Raw genomic sequence first — 22,075 nt, 5'->3', positions numbered from 1 at the left:
TCTGGATCCCAGGGATTGTGAAAATGAAATTTATTTTTTTCTACTTCTGGATTTTGTTTTAGAGATAATTCTTCACATCATTCTGAATTTTTAAAATTTAGGTTATTTAGGGAGGCGGAGGTTGCAGTGAGCCAAGATCACGCCACTGCACTCCAGACTGGGTGACAGAGCAAGACTCCATCTCAAAAAAAACAAAAAAAAAAAACAAAAAAGATTACATTATTTATAAGTTTTTATGGACTTCTGATTCATTAGAAGTTAACATGGCTTTCAGTTCCCTGATTTTCATTTTATATATTTAATATATGCTTTACATTTTGGAAAGGTGAAGTGTACATTGATTTTTCTGCTGTTTTTCTTGTAGTGTTACATCTTTCAAAGGTGTAACATGCTATCAAGCATTTGAATAATTCTGTCGTACTCTACATTTTTATATTTATGAAAAATAGATCATGGATACTATCATTTGTTTAATATTTCCCTGGAAGTGTTTTCTGTTTAATTTTTATATACTTCTTCTGTGTATATGGAGTTAGTTTATTTCTGGTTATTTATTGGGAAACTGAGACACTAACATTTACCTCCACTTTTACTCATTGAACTCCATCACTAACCAGCAGTAGAATCTAGGAATCTTACTTCTAGTTCAGTGATTGGTTTCTTGTATCTCAGTTCCTAGTACCAGATTAACTATAGTAGCTTCTTGTATTAACTTTTATTTGTGATGTTTTTCAAGGACTGGAAAAACAGTCTTCATTTCCACTTCCCCCAAATCACGAAGAATGTGGACTTATGACATATTAAGTAAACTTTAAGGTTTTTAAGTAAAATGTTTACATCTATTCCTGTAAACCTTCTGCCTTCTTGCATCCGAGACAATACTGTACTTGTACTGGATAAGTATTCTGTCTGAATATTTACTGAATTTATGCATTATTAAATGAATGAAAAAAAGGAAACATTGATTGGCCATCATTTGAGAGTATTGAAGAAGCTTAAGCAGAATAAAATTTATAAAACAGCATAAATTCAGTCTCTAACTGAATGGGTTTCAGTGCCTTACATTTCATGTTCATGTGTCATTTTCGTTGAATTTTTATTTCTTCTTCTAGGCCATACTTAATTTTTATTGAGTTGCTATGTTTAACAGTTTTCAGCAAAAGCTTAAAATAAAAACACTGGAATATATAAAGTTTAGTGTACCTAATATGCAAGGCTTGATAAGGTGCCCTATAAATGGGGAAACAAATAAATACGGTCATTTCTCTTAACAGACTTACTTTCAAGAGTGCTGAAATACACTAAGGCTTATAAAAGTTTGTTACTAAAGTCGGTATGTAGAAAGGTATCTTTGCCTTCTCTATCTTTGGATGAACTGCTTGGTGACATATTCTACTACAGGGATAAGTTCAATACCCAGTGAGTGATAATGATAATAAAATCTGCAGATTGTAGACTGTCACTGCATTATTCCTTACTATTGTATAACACTATATATTTTCAGTGAGTTTTACTCAATATATTTGCTGGTGACAAAGTGAGTTTTTAAAGAAAAGAATTAGCTGACTAGTAACATTTAGGGAGATCATCAGTTGAAATAGAAAAAAAAAAAAACAAAAAAAACAAAGGAAAGGAATCTGAAAACTAATCTTTTTTTGACCAATTAGTGACAGAAATTTCTGAGTTACTCCTTTCTTATATTTCATCGTTAGCTGATTTGATTGGGAAAAGAGATTTTAATTTTACCCCTGTCATGCAGGGTGAGAATTCACTGTTTGAAAACAGAACTGACAAGCGAATTTCATTAAGACTGATAATATAGCAACATAGTGAAAGCTTGCAACTATTATCAGCATGTAGAAGTTTTAAACAAGCTATTATTTTTGACCAATGTTCTATTACTTGTCATAGCGATCTTGTATCTAATGATGGTGACTATAATGGGTTGAAGAGGTTTCATTTTAGGTTTTCATTCAAAAATGTGTGTGTGTGTGTGTGTGTGTATGTGTGTGTTTCATTTTAATATTTTTAGGTTTTGCTTGCATTGTAGGGCTACCTTCATAGTGAAAAAAAGACAATTATATAATTTTGTTTATATTTGTGGTGGAAACAACCTAGGAATTATTGGTGAGAACTACCAGTTGATACTGACATGTGTATTTTCAACAGTAAATATTCTGCTTTGTTAGTTGTTTACATAATAAAAACAAAAGTACAGATCTATAAAGCCATAATGAAATGATGCTATTTCTGATAAAGGGATATATGGTAGAGCTACAAGTCCTTAGTTCAGGAATTTGAGTGAATTGCTGGGAGCTTTCCTTCTTCCCAATTTTCTGCCTTTATACTAACCCCCTCCTTCCACACAGACAGATACTTGTAATAGGACTGTGACCTCCTCTTGTCTCCACCTAATATAAACAGAATGTGAAGTTAGGACTATGGCTTGATCGTTACTGTATCTTGAGTGCTTAGCAGTGTGTCTGGTACAAAAGTCTTACCCATAAATATTTGTTGAGTGAATGAATGAACACTCACATTTTATCACCTTGAAACTGGGTGTAAAAAGCCCAGTTGTTAGACTCACTCATTGCATTCCATTCCCTTTTCTCTGCAGATTCTTTGCACTTTTCTATTTGTTTTGTTGCATTTCACTCGTTTGCATATTACTTAGTAAATGAGCTTGTGTTTTTTAATGTTGTATATTTTTATTCCGTAATATTCAGATATCAGTTACTAATAAATATTTGTTTGTATAGTATCTAGTAAAATATAAATGGCCCCATTAATGGAAAAAGACTTTGAATTCCCATATTTGTAGAAGCATTTTCCCCCAACTTGGTTTCCTTTATAGCCAATGATATACATTATGAGGGTGTTTGACTGGTTCAGACACACAGTATTATTCAACATTGTGATGTGGTCTTGATCCTTAGCTTCCTTTTGTATAAAATGAAACTATTACTTTCTGGAAAGATTTGTTTGGTAATTAAATGGCTAATGTTGAAGGATGCCCAACTAAATGCACCTTCACTAAATGTTAGTACTTTTCCCTTTGTTCATTTGTTCCTTCCATTACTACCAATTTCACAAAACTAGCCCCCAGAATAATAAATTCCTGTGGTCCCATTGGCCCTGGATTTTAACCTTCAAGGACCTTAAGCCTTTCTTTTCCAGCAGTATTATTTTGAGAGACCTGGACACCGTCGTTGACTCTACTGTCTCTTCCTTTTAGTTCCCCTCAAACACTGTGTTTTGCACTGAGACCGTGCTCCCATCTGGCATTCTGTACTGTCCTTGTCTGAGAACTGCTTACATTGTTAGCATTGTCTCTATCCCCAACCAGACTATAAGTCGTGCCTGTCTTGTCTAGTCCTGTAGCTACAATACTTAGCAGCGTTTAGTGTGTATACTATACTCTATAAATTGGTATTTAATAAATTGATTTGCTTATTTGTTTTTCTGTTATTATGGGAAAGTGATGATGGGAAGAAGGTATCCTGAAAATCAGTGAATTCCCTGATCCTGGAATACAATCCAGTGAGTTCCCAAGTCCACATTCTTTTTATATTAGATGTAGTCGTAACAGGAGTTTTAATATGTGAAGGAAGAAGCTAAATTTTCTGTCTGTAAAAGCTATTCTTCAGGATTCTATTCCTTAATTTAATTTTCTGTTATGTAGTTAAAGATAATGCCATTTAAGACTTACTTGATCTCTTTCTTAATAATGGATGTCTCTTTCCCATAATTAAGCATAGTTAAAATATGTCCTGTGTTTTCCATATTATTTGAAAAACTATCAGGATTTTATGGTATTCATATTAACCTTGTAAATTGATAATTCTTCTGTCAGCTGGAAGTTTAAAGCTTCCTGAGTTTAAGGAAGTTAGTTCAACTTTCTGAAAGGTATTTTTTTTCCTCTGAGTATAAAAGTCAAACCAGACATTTGAATATAAATTTAATCTCAAAATGCATGAAAATAATGGAGCATGCTAGGTGTTTATTGTTAAAAATATTGCACATTTAAAGGCAGGCTACCTTGCCACTAGGTAAATTAGTCATGCAATAGGTTTAATCTACTTAGAAATAGCACTATGAGGAAGAAAATAAAATTAATTCAACTGATAGTGTTAGATCAAGGAAAGACAAGACAAAAACAGCTTGCTGTTGCCAAAAACATATTGCTAACTTTGTTCAGGTTGCAGCTTTTGTGTTTCATTTAGGTTTCAGCTTGTCCCAGGAGGTGTTGCTATACTGTGAAGGTGTTAGGCAGTGTAGTAATGGAACAGGAGATAAAATGGAAGGCACATAAAATGTCTTATCATTTGGACCTTCCTGGAGAAACATAGCTTGAATTTCTGAGTGGTCAGCTTGACATTTTAAAGCAGTGAGAAGTTGTGTCATTATTTCTAGAATACTACAGTAGTTAGAGGAAAAAGATTTAAAGTTCATTGCGGTAATTGCTGACAGCTTTCATGGAATGAGAGGTGCTTTTAGTAAGCATGTGCTGCCTTGAACAAAGGCAACCTGCTAGGAACGTGAAAGAAGACAGTGGGCTTTGGAAGATGAGAGTGACAAAAAGGTAGATTCGGGCATTCTTGTGCTCCTGAAATAATTGCATTCATTTTAAAGGTGGAAGATTAAAATAACTTTTAATGGTTATTCGTATGTTTATAGCCTTTAAGAAAAGGAAGACTTTAGGCTTCTGAAACTAATGCCTTACATATTTTCATTAACAAAGAGTACAAAACCTGGTGGCTAGCTTGTCCCAGGGAGCAAAGTAGCTGGTATCACTGGGCTTGGCACAATCCATGTGAAGTGCTGAGGTGATCCCTACTGTAACAGCATTCCCCTCCCTGGAAACCTGCAATTTGCCTCTTAGTCCCAGATGGGGAGGAAACTCGCAAACAGCCGCAAGCCATACATAATGGCAGGGTTCACATCCTGATGGGGACAAAGTAGAAAAAAAAGAAAAATTCAAAAGAGTCTTCCTAACATTATTTGAGTCAAGGACTTTATGCTTTTTGTGAAGGTTGTAGCACTTCTTTTTTCTTTTTAAAGTTTTGAGTATGTGTTTTTTTTTTTTTTCCTCCCTCCTGGATGCTAGCCAACATCCAACTGAAGGAAACACATGAGGATGGCACATTTATCACATTGCACTATCTTTTGCTTAAGTAGCTAACATTTATTGCTTAATAAAGAACATCCTGCACACATACCAACTAGGTGTCCAGTATATTACTATGCATATGTATAAATGTACATTCACATTTAAACATGCTCTTACCTGTGACCCTCAGAAACACCTGAACATATAAAATTAGGCATGCACAGAGGTTTCAAATATATGATCTAAAAGGTAGATCTTTACCCAAACCCCAAACCTAGGAACAGATTTTGTATAAATAAATTTATACTATTACTTATAATAGTGACCAATAACTGTTACCAATTATACAAATAGTTATTTATGTAAAACTTAAAGAATAATCTGGTTGTATTCTGTAATCGTAGATTACCGTAGACTGAAGGGATCTTAAGATCCTTAACCTCAGGCAGGTAGGCTTTTAAGCATTTTACCTGCACAAATCAGTAGCATTACCTTTATTTCACAGAAAAGGAAGCTAAGCCTCTTAGAAGGTAACTTGTACAATTCCAGGTGACATAGATGTGATCTTCAGTGCTAAATCACCAGTTAATAGAAGAAATAAAACCCAGTTTGTATAAATTTTGATCTACTTACCTGACCAGAAAACATCAAGTATTCTAAAAGAAGTATTTTTTAAATGGATAAGGAACTCTCTTACATCTAATTAATGTAATACCATACATACACAAGTGTTAAAAGCAAGCCATTTATATGCTCTTCAACTATACCTTATATGTCTACTTTGCTTTTTATGGTGCATAGTCATCACTTTAATATGTTTCACATACTTTAGTTATGAGCTTGAGAAAGCTGTTTAGATGGTCATTTGGAAATGGAGACAGATAACTCATTGAATACTCAAGACTTCAGTTCACAAATACAAGGATGGCATGCTTAAAGTAACTACTTACAATGAGAAGTTATCTTTTTGAGTTAGTGATCTTGTGAGAATATTTCTTGATTTTTTTATGCTCTATATTTTGCACTGAGGTTTTATAGTAGCTGAATATTCTGATGTGGTGGTATGAGGCTTATGAGTCCTTGTATTTCTCATCAAAATATTTTACAATGCATAGTTGCCTCTATATATAAAAAGATAGACATATATATCTATATGCATACCTTTCACTAGTGCCATAAAAGCAGGGAATATATCTGTCTTGTTGCCATTCAAGCATTAATTCTCTTGTGCTTTACTCAATTTTAAATGCTCTGTGGTTTTAGAATATGTTCTATTATATATTATCCAATGATTGTATCTATTCTGGAAAAAATGATGTCATTCACAACCAACATGTACTCATGCCTTTTTCCTCTCTTCATGCTTGCCCCTATCTTGAGTGCTGGCTAGTTCTCCTATATAAGTTATATCCAACATATTAGTACTATTTTACATGCCATTTCCTTCATAAAGCCTTCTGCATCTTCCCTGTACTTCCATGTAGTAAACATAACCCCAGATTTATGTTTGTTTGATGTTGATACTTAATGAAATGCTTTCATATAGATATATTAATAAGAAGCAAAAAGTTCCAAGTGTATTGTTTATACAATTTTATTTAATACTCAGGACAACCCTAGGAGGCAGCTGCTGTCATTATTTTGATTTTATAGATGTGAAAATTGAAACTTAGGTTTCCTAAGGTCATGTATAAGTAAAAGAACCTGGCCTTAAACTCCAGGGCAGTGGACCTAGAGCCCTTGCTCTTTAACCACAGGGCTATGTTGCTTGCTTTAAGGGATTTCCTGCTTTTCCAGTCTTCACAGTTTTAATGTACAGGATATTATCTTCACTTTATACAGTAGGAAGCAGGGAGTCAGCAAGTGACTTCCTAACATTTGTATATGTAAGCATTTAAACACAGATGTTATAATCTGGTATTTCCATGATTTAAATACTTCATAGGATTGCTGCTTTGTAAATGTTTTTGCCTTTAATTATATGCATTCTATAATCCTACTTAAAATGTTCATTCATTCATTAGGAGTAGGAAGCTAGGTATGAGCACGGTAAAGAACAACGACGACAACAAAAACTGCTGCTGCTACGTTGTGGAAAATAAGTATCTGGTACTGATCTGTCAAAATTTGCTTTAATTGCCCTTAATCACCACAAGTTTTCTCTTTCTCACTACTTGATAGATCTTATTGGTTATTAATTTCTAACTGGCCAATCCTGCATCTCAGGGCCAAATGCAGACTCCGTTTGTTTGACTCAGACCAATAGTACAGTGTTTATGGAAGAACAGCAGGGAAAGAAATTTTGTAGCCTTGATCTCAATGTGTATGACCCAAGGATATTTGAACCTGGGGTATGGAAAGCTGTTGGGTTCCCCTGTTGCTTCACTTCAGAGACCCAGTAAAGCTGCTGAAGTGTGTTGCACTGCTTTGGCTCCTCCCTTTGTTGCCGTTGCCCAGTGATGGAAACCCTGCTCCATTCCTTATCTCGTTCTGTTTAGCCGCCAGCAGCCTTGCCTTCTGACCTCGTTTAAGCGTCCTTAGTGACCTCTGGGAATCCTTGTGGGTCCCTTTGGGAACATACCCACTCAGCTGGATCTTATAGTAATTATTTTACTTCTTACAGAAGTTAGGTTAAGAATTTTGTACTTCTCTTATTAAAGAGATAATTTCACAATGTAATTTGCTTCACAAGCCTCCCACAGTTATGTTAAGCAGATGGTTGCCAAACGCCAGTTCAAAGTAGATTGCTCTTATATGAAATAAAATCCACGCTCAGGAAATTTGGCAGTATAAGTTGGTCTTCTTCCAAAACAGACTTACTCAGACAAATTTCTCTTTACCTCAAACTGGCAATCTACTACACCTGTATTCCACTGTAGAATAAAAAACATATCAGATTGTATACACTGATTCAAAGGTATCATTCTTTAACATACCGACATCTGTTTTTTTCTTTACTAACTACTACTAGCTACTGTGCTTTTTTCATCATAGGGAAATAGCAAGAATTTGGTCATCAGTTCTGAGTTCCAGTCACAGCTCTGACTCTGAATATTTATACGAATTGAATATGTTACTTCACTGATTTTGAGTAAAATGAAGATAAAATTACGTACTTCATAGAGTGGCTCTTGTAATTTATTCAGTTGATATATATATATATATAATGCACCTAAATTCTTTCCTGTCATTACTGGTTCTTTAATTAATATTATGTTGATATTGGTGATTTGTGTTTAAAACCTAAATCTGTGTTGTTATATTTATTCATCACACATGTTTGATTTATGTGAAGTCTCCATAATTTAAAAAGAGAAATATCATACGTAAATCGGCAGCACTGGTTCAATAAATACATATTGGGTGCTTCATATATGTAAGGATAGGATGATTTTACAACTATGAATAAAGGCAGTATTACCTTTCAAGGACCTTACACTGTATGCAGTGTAGAGGTAAGGCAAATGTTCGGATGAAATCACTGAAATGTAAGGTGACGTAAGTTTCATAGGAGAAGAACTTTTTGCTCAGAAAACATTCATGAAAAAAGGTAAGAGATAAGTGATCCTTTAATGATGTGCTAATTTTTATAGAAATAGGGGAAGTATCCCAGAAAATAAAAGCAGGTGCTTGGGAAAAAAAACAAAATCAAAAACAAAAACCAGTAAGTAGAGATGTATAAATGTGCTTCACGAAGACTGAGGACAGTGGTTTGGCTGGAAAAGGTATGAGTAACTAAAAGACTCATAGGACATATGGCTGAGGGATATAATGGGACTACACTTTGGATGTCCTTAAATTCCACACCAGTGCCTTTGTATTTAATGTGTAGGCAGTAGGCAGTCCTTGAAGACATTTAGAAGAGTAATATGAACTCTGCAATAGAAAGATTAATCTAGCAATTGAATATAGATGAATTGGGGGAGAAGAGTGTGGCAAAAGTTTGAAGAAAAGAGACCAGTTAGAAAGTTTTTGATATTGTTCCAGGTGAGAAGTCATGGGGATCTTAAAGTAGTTGTATTGCCCAAGAAGATGCAAAAACAGTTGGATATGCAAGACACAGAAGCTATTGAACCTTTAGGACTTGGCAAATGAAATCATTCATTGGATAAAGGAATAGACTGCTGTTTGGCTGAGGCATTTCTATTTAAATTAGGTTTATTTTCTCTGCATTGTGTAGTTCTCATAAACTAGTTGTCTGCCAAAAAATAGAAACTCCATCTGTGGGCCACAATGGTGCTACTGTGCTAGGTAATAAAGGTGTGTGTTTCGATGATGTGCATGCTATATAAGGTTTCATGCATTGTGGAGGATCATCAGGAAGTTAGATATTTTGCTCTCCATTCTTTTACAATTTTTTTTTCCATGAAAGTAGGGAGGAAAATTTTTGGTCTTTATTATCATTCTATCAGTAGTTGACACAAGACTGTCAAACATGACCACAAAGGAAATCCTGAAATGCTATCCTTCATAAACTATTGGTTTAGAGATTAAAATTGATAATACTGACTTACTGCTCAAATTGCTGCCTTGACCTACCACTGATAAGTCATAGCATGACAAGGAATATAGAAATTAATGTTAAAAAATAGAGAGGAGGAGGAAAAGATTGAATATTGACAGATTCTTCAGCAACTAGGTGTACTGCATAGACATACCCTTGACAACACCAAAGCAAATTTTAAAATTAGGAGGTAGTTGTTTTGAGGGAGACATGCATCCCAGTTTTGATAGAAAGTCGTAATTCAATAGTTTGGTTTATGGAAACTTAACATTTCTTTATCTGACTATTCTGGACTTAAATTTCTGGTATCCTCTTCAACTGGTGGATATAGTTTTAGAGCTACCAAAAGAACTGTTTGACTATGACTGATTTGACTGATTTTTTGTCCTGAATATAATACTAATGTCAGTTACTTGTTTCATTGGAGAGCCAGTATCATGTCATAGAAGGATGGATAGGCTATGAGTCAAAAGATCTTGAGTTACTGTCAGGTTCACATTTACTAACTTGTATCCTTTCAATAGCCACTTAACAATCATGCTTCAGTGTTTATCTGTGGCTGCCCTTCCTACAATGCAGTCATTTTGAGGATCAAAAAAGAATTTGTCAGTATTTTATAAATAATAAAAACTGTCTTATTTTTCTATTATTATTATCATTATTGTTACTATTATCATTAAAAGGATTCTAAATCTGTAGTCTACCAGAGATTATTTTATCTAGCCTGCTGTTTTCAGGAACATCAAGTGTTACTTCCCCCCATAGTTTAGATGGTACTAGTGGCTGTGTCAGGATAAACAAATACCCCAAGGTCCCATCACAAGTTAAACGGCAGAAGAGGTGGCAGAGACCCTGGTTTTCCGCCTTTAGGTGCAGGGAAACTTTACTACACTATTGTTGGAATAATAACAGTATTTCAGAAATCAGTACTGTCTTGATCTGGAGTAACTCCAGTGGGTTTAAGAAATACATAATATAGCTATATTGAACAGTGAAGAAAGAGGATGGAGAGAAAAGTGAAGTGATGTGATATACAGATTTAGAATGCTACCCAGAAGTGGCTCAACTGCAGCTTAGTGACACCAGTGTCTGGACATGTCCAACCATTTCTAAAACGAATTCTTTAAGGATGTTGTGAAGTAGCTGTTTTTCAAGACTCATCCACTTCCCTATCCGCAGTCAAAAGGAACAAATATATTGTGTGAAATTTTGCTGAGGATATTAAAAAATGATTGCATATACCTTTGTTGTGATGTGATTTTACTTTAATTGTTTAGACTGTTGGTAAATTCTTAGTAAATAATTGGGCTTTATATCACCGTTTTGAAGGCAGTTTGTTTTCCTAACACATTATTTGAACAGCTGTTGGGATATTAATGTGGATTTAATAATGTTTGGTGTTTCTGTTTAGAAAGTTTAAATGGGAGAGAGTTATATTAGTGCAGAAGCAACTTCAATAAATTATTAGATAGCCATATTGGTTTCATTGGTATACGTAACACTGGTATACGTATTCAAGTGTCTGGCATAGATTGGGAAACATTCATGCTTATAAGTTATAAAATCCCTTAAGTGCCCACTTCAATTCTCAGGGAACAGAAACCAAGCATATAAAAAGTCCACTTACACATCACACCTGAAATACATTTTTTTTTCATTTGGTAAGTAAGAATGTTATTTTACTATCTTCTATTCCACACTGTGAAAAAAATATTTCTTTAATTCTCATAATATTTACTTCCTTAAAAAATTAAAAATTAAAATTAAAATACACACTTTGGCAACTAAACAAATGTAAGTCACTAATTCCATAGAAATTAAACTAGAAAGCTTATTTTATACTCTATCAGATCAATAAATATATCATTTTAAGTAGAGAAAATAAACCATAATCCCTCTGCGTTATTTTCCTGGTTAGGAAACTTGACTAACTTGTTTGTAGATTAGTAGAATCCGGTCATATTAATAATAAAGTTTTAAGTTGTAGAAAGTTTAATATGTATATTAAAAAAGTCTTACTGATATTTTCAGTTCTGATTACTATGTATGGTGTTTCCAGAACTTGACATTTAAAAATTATAGCATTATTTGTGAAAATCAAATTCTAATGATGAGGGCAGAATTTATTATCTTAATTTGAAAATTCAAAATTAATATACTTATCATGCAGATAAAGTGATCTCTTTCTTAAAATTTTTAAAAATTGAGAATTCATATAATTAAAGAAATAAATTGCCAGACTGCAAAATCATATGCTGTCTTGCACAGATGGGTGACTTTGTGAAGTTATAGCCTAAAAAGTAGTAAAGTAAAATGTCCAAGTTATAAATAAGTGCCTTTTCACATTTACATCTTGTTCAGTTCAATAGATTTATTATGTAACCAAATTACATATGTTAGTAAAATATTTCTTGTATTCTTACTCATGAACTCTTTTATGGCCATTTTTGGAGTACATACTCTTCTGTTAATATGGGTTTCTTATTTAAGTTAATACTATTTTTTTGCTTTAGGCTTTAAACATTTACTATCATTGTTGACAGAATATTAGGCAAGTAGTAGATACTTAATAAATATTTACTGGTTTAATGATTTTTAAAGAGAATTCAGTGCTATCTTTGTTCCTTATTGGCAAAGGTAGATGAGTTCTATGAATGAACGTAAGGTCTACAAATGTATGTAATGACTGTTGTGCATTTTATTATCCTTTTCATTCTTACGTGAGTAAAATTTGGATTTGATTTTTTTTTTAACTTTTTCAAGTACAGTGGTGGCAAAGAAAATGTCCATCATAGCATTGATTGGATTAAATTAATTTGTTTTTAATAGCTTCACAGAATAACATGATTTTGCCCCATTTGGTTTTATATTCTACCTTTTTTTCCAAAATGATCTATACCTGTTTACCTGTGTAAAGGCTTTTATTCAGTTATCCTTTTATTACCATATTAGTGAATTAAAGGCAAGTCTAGTGTAACTGTCCATTCACTATTACGTATCTGGAAGCAAGGACTATTGTGAAACCTTTGATTGTAGAGAGCCTAGAATGGTTACTGAAGAAACTTTTGTAATTGAAAATTGTTTGGCTTGAAAGTCACTTTAAAAAAGAGAGTATCTGTACAAGTGTCTTTACTTCTTGTTATTTGTAAATGGAATTGATTAAACTAGTTGTTTTTATGGCATCAAGATTACATTATAGTGTTTATAATTATATTTTGAAAGCATAAAGAAGAAGAGAGGAAAAGCTTGAATTCATAAGAATGTTTATATCCTGAAGCTTTTTTTTTGGAAAAATATGTGGCACATTTTATCCTGAAATATGTTCAAAGCTTTTTCTACATAAACTTGATCGTAACAGATTTTTTCTATTAACTTATTCTTGCCGTGTGTTCACAAACCTGAGTCTACTAAAATATGGATATAACAGTTATAAATATAAATGCTAAATGGAAGTGCCATTACAAATGAAGTATAAGAAACATCTTTATCATCAAAACTAAAATCTTATTTCATATCCTCTTTTCATTGCTAACAATTTGTTCTGGCAAAATTCTTTTTAACTTAAGTCATTATTGTTTATTAGCATATGATAACGTGTGTACATTTCCACAAATATGCCCAACTTTTACATTCTTTATTTCATATCAGAGAAACAAGCTTGAAAAATAACTCTTGGTATTGAGAATTGTAACAGTGAGATTTCATTTTACTCAAATGAACAAGTTTTCATCTTTATAGCCCATTTATGAGAATGTCTTTGTGTTACCAAATTGTAAAAGAAATTTCATGTAAGTCTAATTTCAAATATTTGAAAACTAAAGGACTCTGAATATTATTGTACAGTGGTTAATAGCTGTAATTCAATAGTTGTAGCATCATATAGTATAGCTACAAATATAACAAAAGTCTTAATATATAAGTTATAATTTAGAGTACACTTAAGTTTACTACTTACATTTAATCATTAATAAATTAAAATATTAGGTGTTCTACATTAATTAAAAACATCTTAAATAGTGAAAATAAACCATGGGAGAGTTTCTATGAGTGGAGAAAACTTTTCTATTTAATAGTTAAGATTCAAAGAATAATTGCTTTTTATTCTAGAGTTTCAACCTAATTGTAGTGAGACGGGTTAAAGATTAGTTACACTGGGATTTTGTTTGTATATACACACCATGTAAATGCTAAATTTAATCTATGACATATGTATATTAAAATGTGTTGGACTTTATTGATTTACTCTATCAGTACAGCAAAATTGTATACATTCATATAAACATATATTTCTTTATAGTATTGTTAGAGAAGAGATTACTACAGCTTACTATTTCTTGTCTATTTAGGTTTTAGCAAAATATACATTTTTTGTGTATTTATTTGAAGTATATCTTCTATAGAGAAAAACTTCTAACTATATTTATAATCTCATACTTTTAAAAATCACATTTTATCTGTTTCATGTTAAGTTTTAATCTCAGTAGGTAAAAAGATAATTTAGTAGTGTAATGTCAGTCATATTCTTCATAATTCTGAGCTATTTTGAAATTTAATAGACTCATAGTTTCAGGTTCTAAAACTACACTTTCAGTTATGTATTTCTTCATTCCTGAAATGGAATTCTGATAAACTTTATGCACACTAGGTGGTATAAAGTCATGCTGTATAAAGTTACACTTTTCGATGATTTTCTTTCTTCTTAAGTTTAATTTTAAATGACAATTGTGAATGGAATATAGCATTATATGGGATAACCAAAAGCATTTTACATTGATTTTAAAAGTCTCCCTTACCAGAAAAAATATCATGGAAGAATTACTTAGATTATGGAAAAACCTGATGCAAGATATAGAATCCAAGAGCCATAACTGAAGGCTTTAACAATTCAACATGTGAAATTAGCATATATGCCAAAAAAATGCCCTTGAGTAAAGAGATAAACCAAAATTTTTGCAAAACACATCATAAACACAGGGCTAAGTTCCTTAGTATATAAAGAGCATTTAAATTCAGTGAGAAAAGACTGATAACCTAATAGAAAAATGGGCAGACAACTTTGATAAACAATTCCGAGAAAAAATACAGAACATTTCAACATAGAAAAAGATGTCTAAGTTCACGCATAATTTTAAAATGCTTTTTAAAAACCGTAGTAAAATACCAGTTTTAATCTGTCAGATTAACAGAACTATGTGGTATTGTAAAAGAATGTCTGTAATAGAAAGAAGCAAGAAATAATTTTGAATTTCCAATGATGAACTGGACGAACAAATTGCACTACATTTATAAAATGGATTCAGACTATTTGGAATTTGAAACTGATGGTACTGGTTGCTTTTGAGAGGGCCTGAAAGATAGTGAGCTTGATTACAAAAGAACTTAATTTTTAATTTTTATTCTTTATGTTTTTTGTTTTTTCTTTGCCATGTTTATGGGTTCTTTAAACATACAAAGCAAGTTTAAAGCAATAAAACTCTTAAGTTAGTAGAACATCTCAGTAAATACTACTTCAACATCTCCTATATACCACAACATTCTTGAGCATGCTGGCAATATAAAGATGGATACAATACTGTCCCAACTCTTTTTAAAAACCAGTAAGGCAGTACCAATTTGTAAGTAGGGTAAAACTCAATATAGTTGGTGCTCTGTTAGAAATGGGTCCTGGAAGGATGCATATCACTTTGTAGATCTCAGAGTGGTTTATATACTATAAGTTGATAGAGCTTCACAAAAACCTTATGAAATAGAACACAGAAAAAAATATGTCCAGAAAAAAATAAAAGATAAGCGCATTTCCTGTACTTACTCATTTAATGCCACAGCAACCATAGGAAGTAGGTACCATTATCATCCCCATTTTATAAAGGACATGGTGAAATTAAACCTAAGTTCCTCGCTGTCCTCACTCTTAATACCTAAACTGTTCTGCTCGAACTTTATTCAGTTATCTGAATTCATGTCTACTTTGCAAACATGAGACTCAGTTTAAATAATTAGTTCAAGATTATAATGCCAGTACTCTTCTGCCACAGAGCCATTTTGATAGTGCACCCTCTTGTGATAAGTACTAATGACAAATCACAGACTGTGTGGTTTCTGTAAGAAAACAATGGCAGTGAAAAGAACTTACTTCCTTTTTATGAAAATATTTCCTCTACTCAAGTAGTACCAAATAAGTTGTTTTGCTTAGTAACTTTGATATGACTTCTTAAGAAATTTTCAATATTACTGGATAAAAAACTGATACTCACTTAAACCTCGTTTCTGCTTTATGAAAAGACTGTCAGCAATCCAGAATGAAGGCTGTGCTAACAAAATTCCAACTTTTCTGTGGGATGATCCAAAAACAGCAAACAGAACGCATTAAATTTCTTAACAGTGGCAAGTGTGTACATGCATGCTATGCCATTCCTGTGATTAGCTGCTTTTTGGTGTGCATAGATTAGAGTTGGAATACTTTGATTTTCAAGCATGTTCCATAGGTAATTTTTTAGATAGAAAAAACAAGCGGAGTAACTTAAGAGCGTGTGAGATCTGTGTACTACATTTCTATAGCTCTAAACTGAATATATGTGTTTAGTCTGATTTTAGAACATTTGCCTTGACAGTGTATCTTCATATGTCAAAGACATTTGCTGGATTAAGTTCCTGAATTGTTTCTCTTGCTGTGTTCAGAAGCAGGTTGATACAAGTACTCTGATGAGAAACAGAGAATATGAAGTACATATAATGATCATTAAATTAAGAGGAGGCATAGTTCACTGTGTTAAGCAATATTTAATCTTGTTTCTTCCATAATCCTATCTCAGTCTTAGTAGCCTTAGTGACAGACTCAAAAGCCAATACCAGGATTATTAAAAAACTTGTTAAAAAGCAAATGTCTAAGCTAAAGAAACAAATGTATGCAGAAATAAGGAGTCATTCTGTTTACCTAGAGTTTTCCTGAGCTATCTTCACTTCCATGACATTTCACTAAAATATCATAGAACACAGTATGTATTAACATGGCATTTGATGATGAACCCTATTCTACTTTATATATCATTTTCGCCCATTTAGTAGAACGGCAATGAGTGGAAAAGAGATGTAGGTGATATTACATAACATGTATTTAAAATGTATTTTCTTCTGTTCAAATTACAGCAAACTCAGTAAAACTAGAAATGCAGAGTGATGAAGAGTGTGACAGGAAACCCCTGAGCCATGAAGATGAGATCAGGGGCCATGATGAGGGTAGCAGCCTAGAAGAACCCCTAATTGAGAGCAGCGAGGTGGCTGACAACAGGAAAGTCCAGGAGCTTCAAGGCGAGGGAGGAATCCGGCTTCCGAATGGTAAACTGAAATGTGACGTCTGTGGCATGGTTTGCATTGGGCCCAATGTGCTTATGGTACATAAAAGGAGTCACACTGGTAAGCAGCTGAAAGAATAACCTGATGACTGCCTGTGACATCTGATGTTGATATTACCTGACATCTATTCTCTTTCCTTTTTATTCAGGGGTGGCAGTGGTGAAAACTACCTTTTCAGAATTCTGCTAGTATTGGATTGCAGAAAAACAGAGAGTAGCCTGGGTCTTGACTTCCAGCCTTCAAATCTGAATAGCATATCAGAAAAGAAGTTTGGGATTCAGTTTCCACAGTTCTTAATATAGCAATAATATGATAAGGGTTCAAAAGGTATAGGAGAATTTCATTGTGTAACTTAATGTTTTTGTATTTCTATACATATTTTACCATACCCATGGGCAGGTAATATAGTTTGCTAGATAAGAGTTTATACTACAAAATGGCACTCATGCATTTATATAAGTGAATAATTTTCACTTTATCCAGTTAACTCCTTGGAATACAATTTCTAATCAATCTCTGCCTACCACAGGTCTCACTAGCAGGCAGGTGCTTTTGTAGTTCAGGGATGCTACCATCTTTCTGTAATTGTTGGTTATAACTCCTGCAAGGATATATATAGGATTGAATATGACAAATAGTGGCTGGTGTGTAGGTTGGAATATGTAATTCTGGCATAGAGTAAGGAAAAAGCCCTCCGATTAATTCATACTATATTTTTAAACATTTGAGAGGTGAAAAGTTTTTCATGAAAACTAACCAAATGAGAAGGCCTTACTTAAATCTTTTTAAACCATTTGCCAATTTTTTTTTCTTAAAAACCAACAGACATGAGATAGTAAGTGGTAAGCTAGGAGGATCATGGACTCTTAACCAAAGAAGTTTCAAGTTCAGGCCGGGCGCGGTGGCTCAAGCCTGTAATCCCAGCACTTTGGGAGGCCGAGGCGGGCGGATCACGAGGTCAGGAGATCGAGACCATCCTGGCTAACACGGTGAAACCCCGTCTCTACTAAAAATACAAAAAGAAATTAGCCGGGCGTGGTGGCGGGCGCCTGTAGTCCCAGCTACTCAGGAGGCTGAGGCAGGAGAATGGCGTGAACCCGGGAGGCGGAGCTTGCAGTGAGCCGAGATCGCGCCACTGCACTCCAGTCTGGGCGACAGAGCGAGACTCCGTCTCAAAAAAAAAAAAAAAAAAAAAAAAAAAAGTTTCAAGTTCATGTGAAAATTGGTTTAATGGTAATGATGGATTTCACTATAATGCAAAGTAGTAGTGTACAGTAAAATATTAATAACTAATATTCTCAGAGTTTTAAAAAACACTCGGAAGAAATATAAATCACAATAAATTTATTTAAAAGTTTTATTTCTAAATAGTTTAATAATTACATGCTTAAAGCATTAAAGATACAAGGTAGGTCAAAGTCTTTATTAATTTGAACCTTTCATAATACACATGAAGAAAGTCAAGTGATTTGTCCATTATCCCTTATGTAGGTAAAGGCATTGCTGAAGCTAGAACCAGGGTTTTCTGATGCCCATATTGGTTTTGTTCAGACACACTATTGCTTGGTATGTCAGTATACCAATAATTTATTATAAGGTATAACTGTAAACTAAGACTGATATTTTAAACATTACAGTGAGAAGTTATACATTAAAATCAGTGTTATCATAATCAAAATCATCAGCTTTAGAATATATTTACTTATTCCAATCATATAGTCAATTACATTTTGCTTTTCGATTTTTTAATCTCCTTTTTAAACAGCACCATGTTTTAAAGATATTTATATTACTAGTGTATTTTTTTTTCTTTAATTTTTAAAAGTATCTTAGAAAAGGCTGAAAGATCAAGCTTGGTATCTACTTTATGAAAAGAAAAGGGAAAAGCCTATAAAATAATCTACTTTTCATCTATGCTCATGAGCTAATTCTAACGACACTTCTAAAAACAAGTTTCACAAAGTTATAATATATTCATTATGTAAGAGTGATTATATTAAGGAAGATAATACTCATTCAAATGTTTAACTTCTCCTATCTAGTAAAATACAAACAAAACAGTCAGTCTAATGGTTTTTCAGTTAAGTTGCATGCAATGTTAAATTTTAAGCTAAAAAATAAACTAAAAACAGTATTTAGAAGATTTTTAATTAATCTTTTATGTTCTGAATTAAGAACATTCAGAGAACCAGAGTACAGTTTTTAGAATATTTAGGTTAATCAGTGATTCAATGTGATACAATAATATTCATGAATATTGTTAATTTGTAAATACAATAATAATTATATACCTACTCTACTGTCCTTTTGATATTTACTAGAGTGGTAGAGTTGAATTATTTTATTTTTGAAAATAATCTAATTGGCATAATAAGGTTTATAAACAGTTATACAGATTTCCACAAATCCTAGGAATACGAGACTCACTCAACTAATAACAGCAAGGAGTATGTTAAAGTACACTTGCAACACTATCTTTTTTGTCAATCAGTGTTTATTGGAGTATTGTGCAAATTATTACACTTTCTTCAGATCTAGATTTTTCTTAAAGTTAATAGCCATTTACGGAGAAACTGTGATATCTGTCATGCTTTGTCAACTTTGAAATTGTGAATAGGATATCTTTAAACTAGACACTTAAACCTATTTCTCATGATCCAATTTATACATCTGATTGTGTCCTGCCATTTTCAACACCACTTTAGTACCATTTTAAGACTAGAAAGTCTATTTGCATTTCTTTGATTTAAACTAGATTGAGAAAAATGTAGTCAGAATCTAGTCATTCGCCAAATGTTTTCTCCTTAATACCGTGAACTAGCCTGCATTTTAGAACTTCCCACTCTTACCAGTTGTTTATCTCTAATATTAAAGGCACTGTCTTAAAACCTTATAAGGCCTTTGAGAAACATATTTTTTAGTGTTTTTAGTTCATAGAATATCTAGTGTAATTTTTTTTTTTTTTTTTTTGAGATGGAGTCTTGCTCTGTTGCCCAGGCTGGAGTGCAGTAGTGCGATCTCAGATCACTGCAACCTCCGCAACCCGTGTTCAAGCAATCCTCCTGCCTCAGCCTCCCAAGTAGCTGGGATTACAGATGCCCAGCACTGTGCCCAGCTAATTTTTGTATTTTTAGTAGAGACGGGGTTTCACCATGTTGATCGGGCTGGTCTTGAACTCCTGACCTCAGGTGATCCACCCACCTTGACCTCCCAAGTGCTGGGATTACAGGTGTGAGCCACCGCACCTGGCCTCTAATATAAAATTGATAGTGAAAAATGATGGAGAACCACCCACTTCATTACAACATCATGGAGCATCAGATTGAATCTGCTCTTCTTCTTTCTCTGTCATACTCTACTAAAGTACCAATTGCAGTGTCTTATTAATGACTTCATTTTATTTATTTGATGTTGCTACTTTAGTAAGTAATCAGGTAATATTGTCATCGGATAGTCCAGGCACTCTTCACTGGGAATATAGAAAGAAGAGTAAAAAAAATAGGGATAGTGAATCAATTCATGCATGAACACATATAGATTGGACATTATAAATGTAGAATTTCCTTAATTTTACCTCTCCTTAATCTACTCCCATCTTTGTGACTCAGTTTTCAGCACCATATTTTGTACATTGCAGCTTTGTGCAGCCATCCTCTTGCTCACAGGCACTCAACAGATGCTTGGGATTCTGCATATTTGTAGGTTGTTGTTCCACCCAACATAGGAGCACCCCCTGTCTGTGATTCACCAAAGCAAATTGATGCATATATATATTTGCATTTTAATTGAATATTTAAATGCAGATCGAGAAATAGGTGTTTATGAAGGTACATAAAATATCGAAATATAAGATATTCCATAACAAAAATAATATATAATCTCACCCAGTCAATAAGTAAAAATGGACCAGTAGATTGGTATATTGGATTTAAAAATAAAAACAGCAGATTCAGATATGGACATGAAGGACACATGACCATATTTTCATTGTTTTCCTGGATCCAGTTTTATTAGTCTAGATTTCTGTGCCTACCAGGGGAAAGATTAGTCATTACGGTTCTAACAAACTACTTAATGTTTTCAGCTTGGATTGCTCCATTAATGTAGTTAGGAAATTTGTGAGGTTTTCTTAAAATTTGCTTTGATATACATATGAAGAACATGATTCATATTTTTTTCAGACAATCTCTAAACTGACTCAGAAAAGACCCATTGATGCAGTCCATTTAAAAACAAATTATTTACAAGAAATAATTGAGATATGTTGTTTTAAAGTGACATAGACAGTATGGAGTTTTTGCATATGTACTATTTGCATAGAGAAAAGATAGTTAACTGAACCTTTTACTTAATTATCAGATAATCTTACATTTATCTCTGTAATGCCTAGGCCACGAAATACCCCACGACATTGAAAAAAAGGGCTGCTAATGTTTTATAGAAATAACTATCAAAAATTGAGTCAATTCACTTCTTATTTGTTATTAGACAGATATGGATATTACTTCTATATTTGGATTATTCCTGGAATATAACTATGTGTACTTTTAGAAATCTCATAAATTACCCTCTGTTTTAATCCTTGTTTCTAACAGTATTGTCATTGAGGATTTCATTATGATTCCAACTAACTTTAGTTTGGAGCACAGTAAAACAAATGGACTCTAGAAATGATAATTATCTTTTCATACAATCAAGACATCAATAGGAGTTAGGCAAATAAAATGAGGAAAGCCATAAAATTAATATCCAAATGTAAAAAGCTCCTATCAAGACTTACAATTCAAATAAATATCTCCCAAAGCCTTATCTTATTGAAATTAAAATGTATTATTTTCAATGCCCCTTTTCTCTTACCAGAAAAAGGAAGAAAACTAGTTACCTTCATCATGCCTTGTTCTTCTTTACTTCCCATGTCCATGGGAACTTACCAAAGGCTTCCATAGTATGACTTGCACACTGAGCAACCGGACAATATTTCCAGATATACCTAGACCACCTTTTGTTTCTTCTACCCTATTTGGGGATGATCATATAAATTCAGAAGTACTTTCTTATTAAAAAGATTTGAAGATATCTGTAGTATTTTGTAAATGTAAAAACTAAAT

At 33.1% G+C, this 22,075-nt stretch overlaps 1 protein-coding gene across 14 annotated transcripts in view; it reads left to right on the top strand.

Annotated features, from left to right (window-relative positions):
• Positions 1 to 22,075, top strand: part of LOC105481149 (IKAROS family zinc finger 2) — a 151,227-nt gene that overhangs the window by 78,165 nt on the left and 50,987 nt on the right. For 11 of the 14 annotated variants that reach the window (XM_011740494.2, XM_011740491.3, XM_071073322.1 and 8 more), the window contains one exon: positions 16,761 to 17,027. In XM_011740494.2, coding sequence (XP_011738796.2) covers positions 16,761 to 17,027 — 267 coding nt within the window. The remainder of the gene's footprint in view (positions 1 to 16,760; positions 17,028 to 22,075) is intronic. The other 3 variants (XM_071073326.1, XM_011740497.3, XM_011740495.3) reach the window with 1 other exon arrangement.

This window comes from Macaca nemestrina, chromosome 11, assembly GCF_043159975.1.
Source record: "Macaca nemestrina isolate mMacNem1 chromosome 11, mMacNem.hap1, whole genome shotgun sequence".
In the NCBI taxonomy this organism is placed as follows: Eukaryota; Metazoa; Chordata; class Mammalia; order Primates; family Cercopithecidae; genus Macaca; species Macaca nemestrina.
Note: the sequence above shows the minus strand (reverse complement) of the source record. Positions and strands in the feature narration are given on the sequence as shown.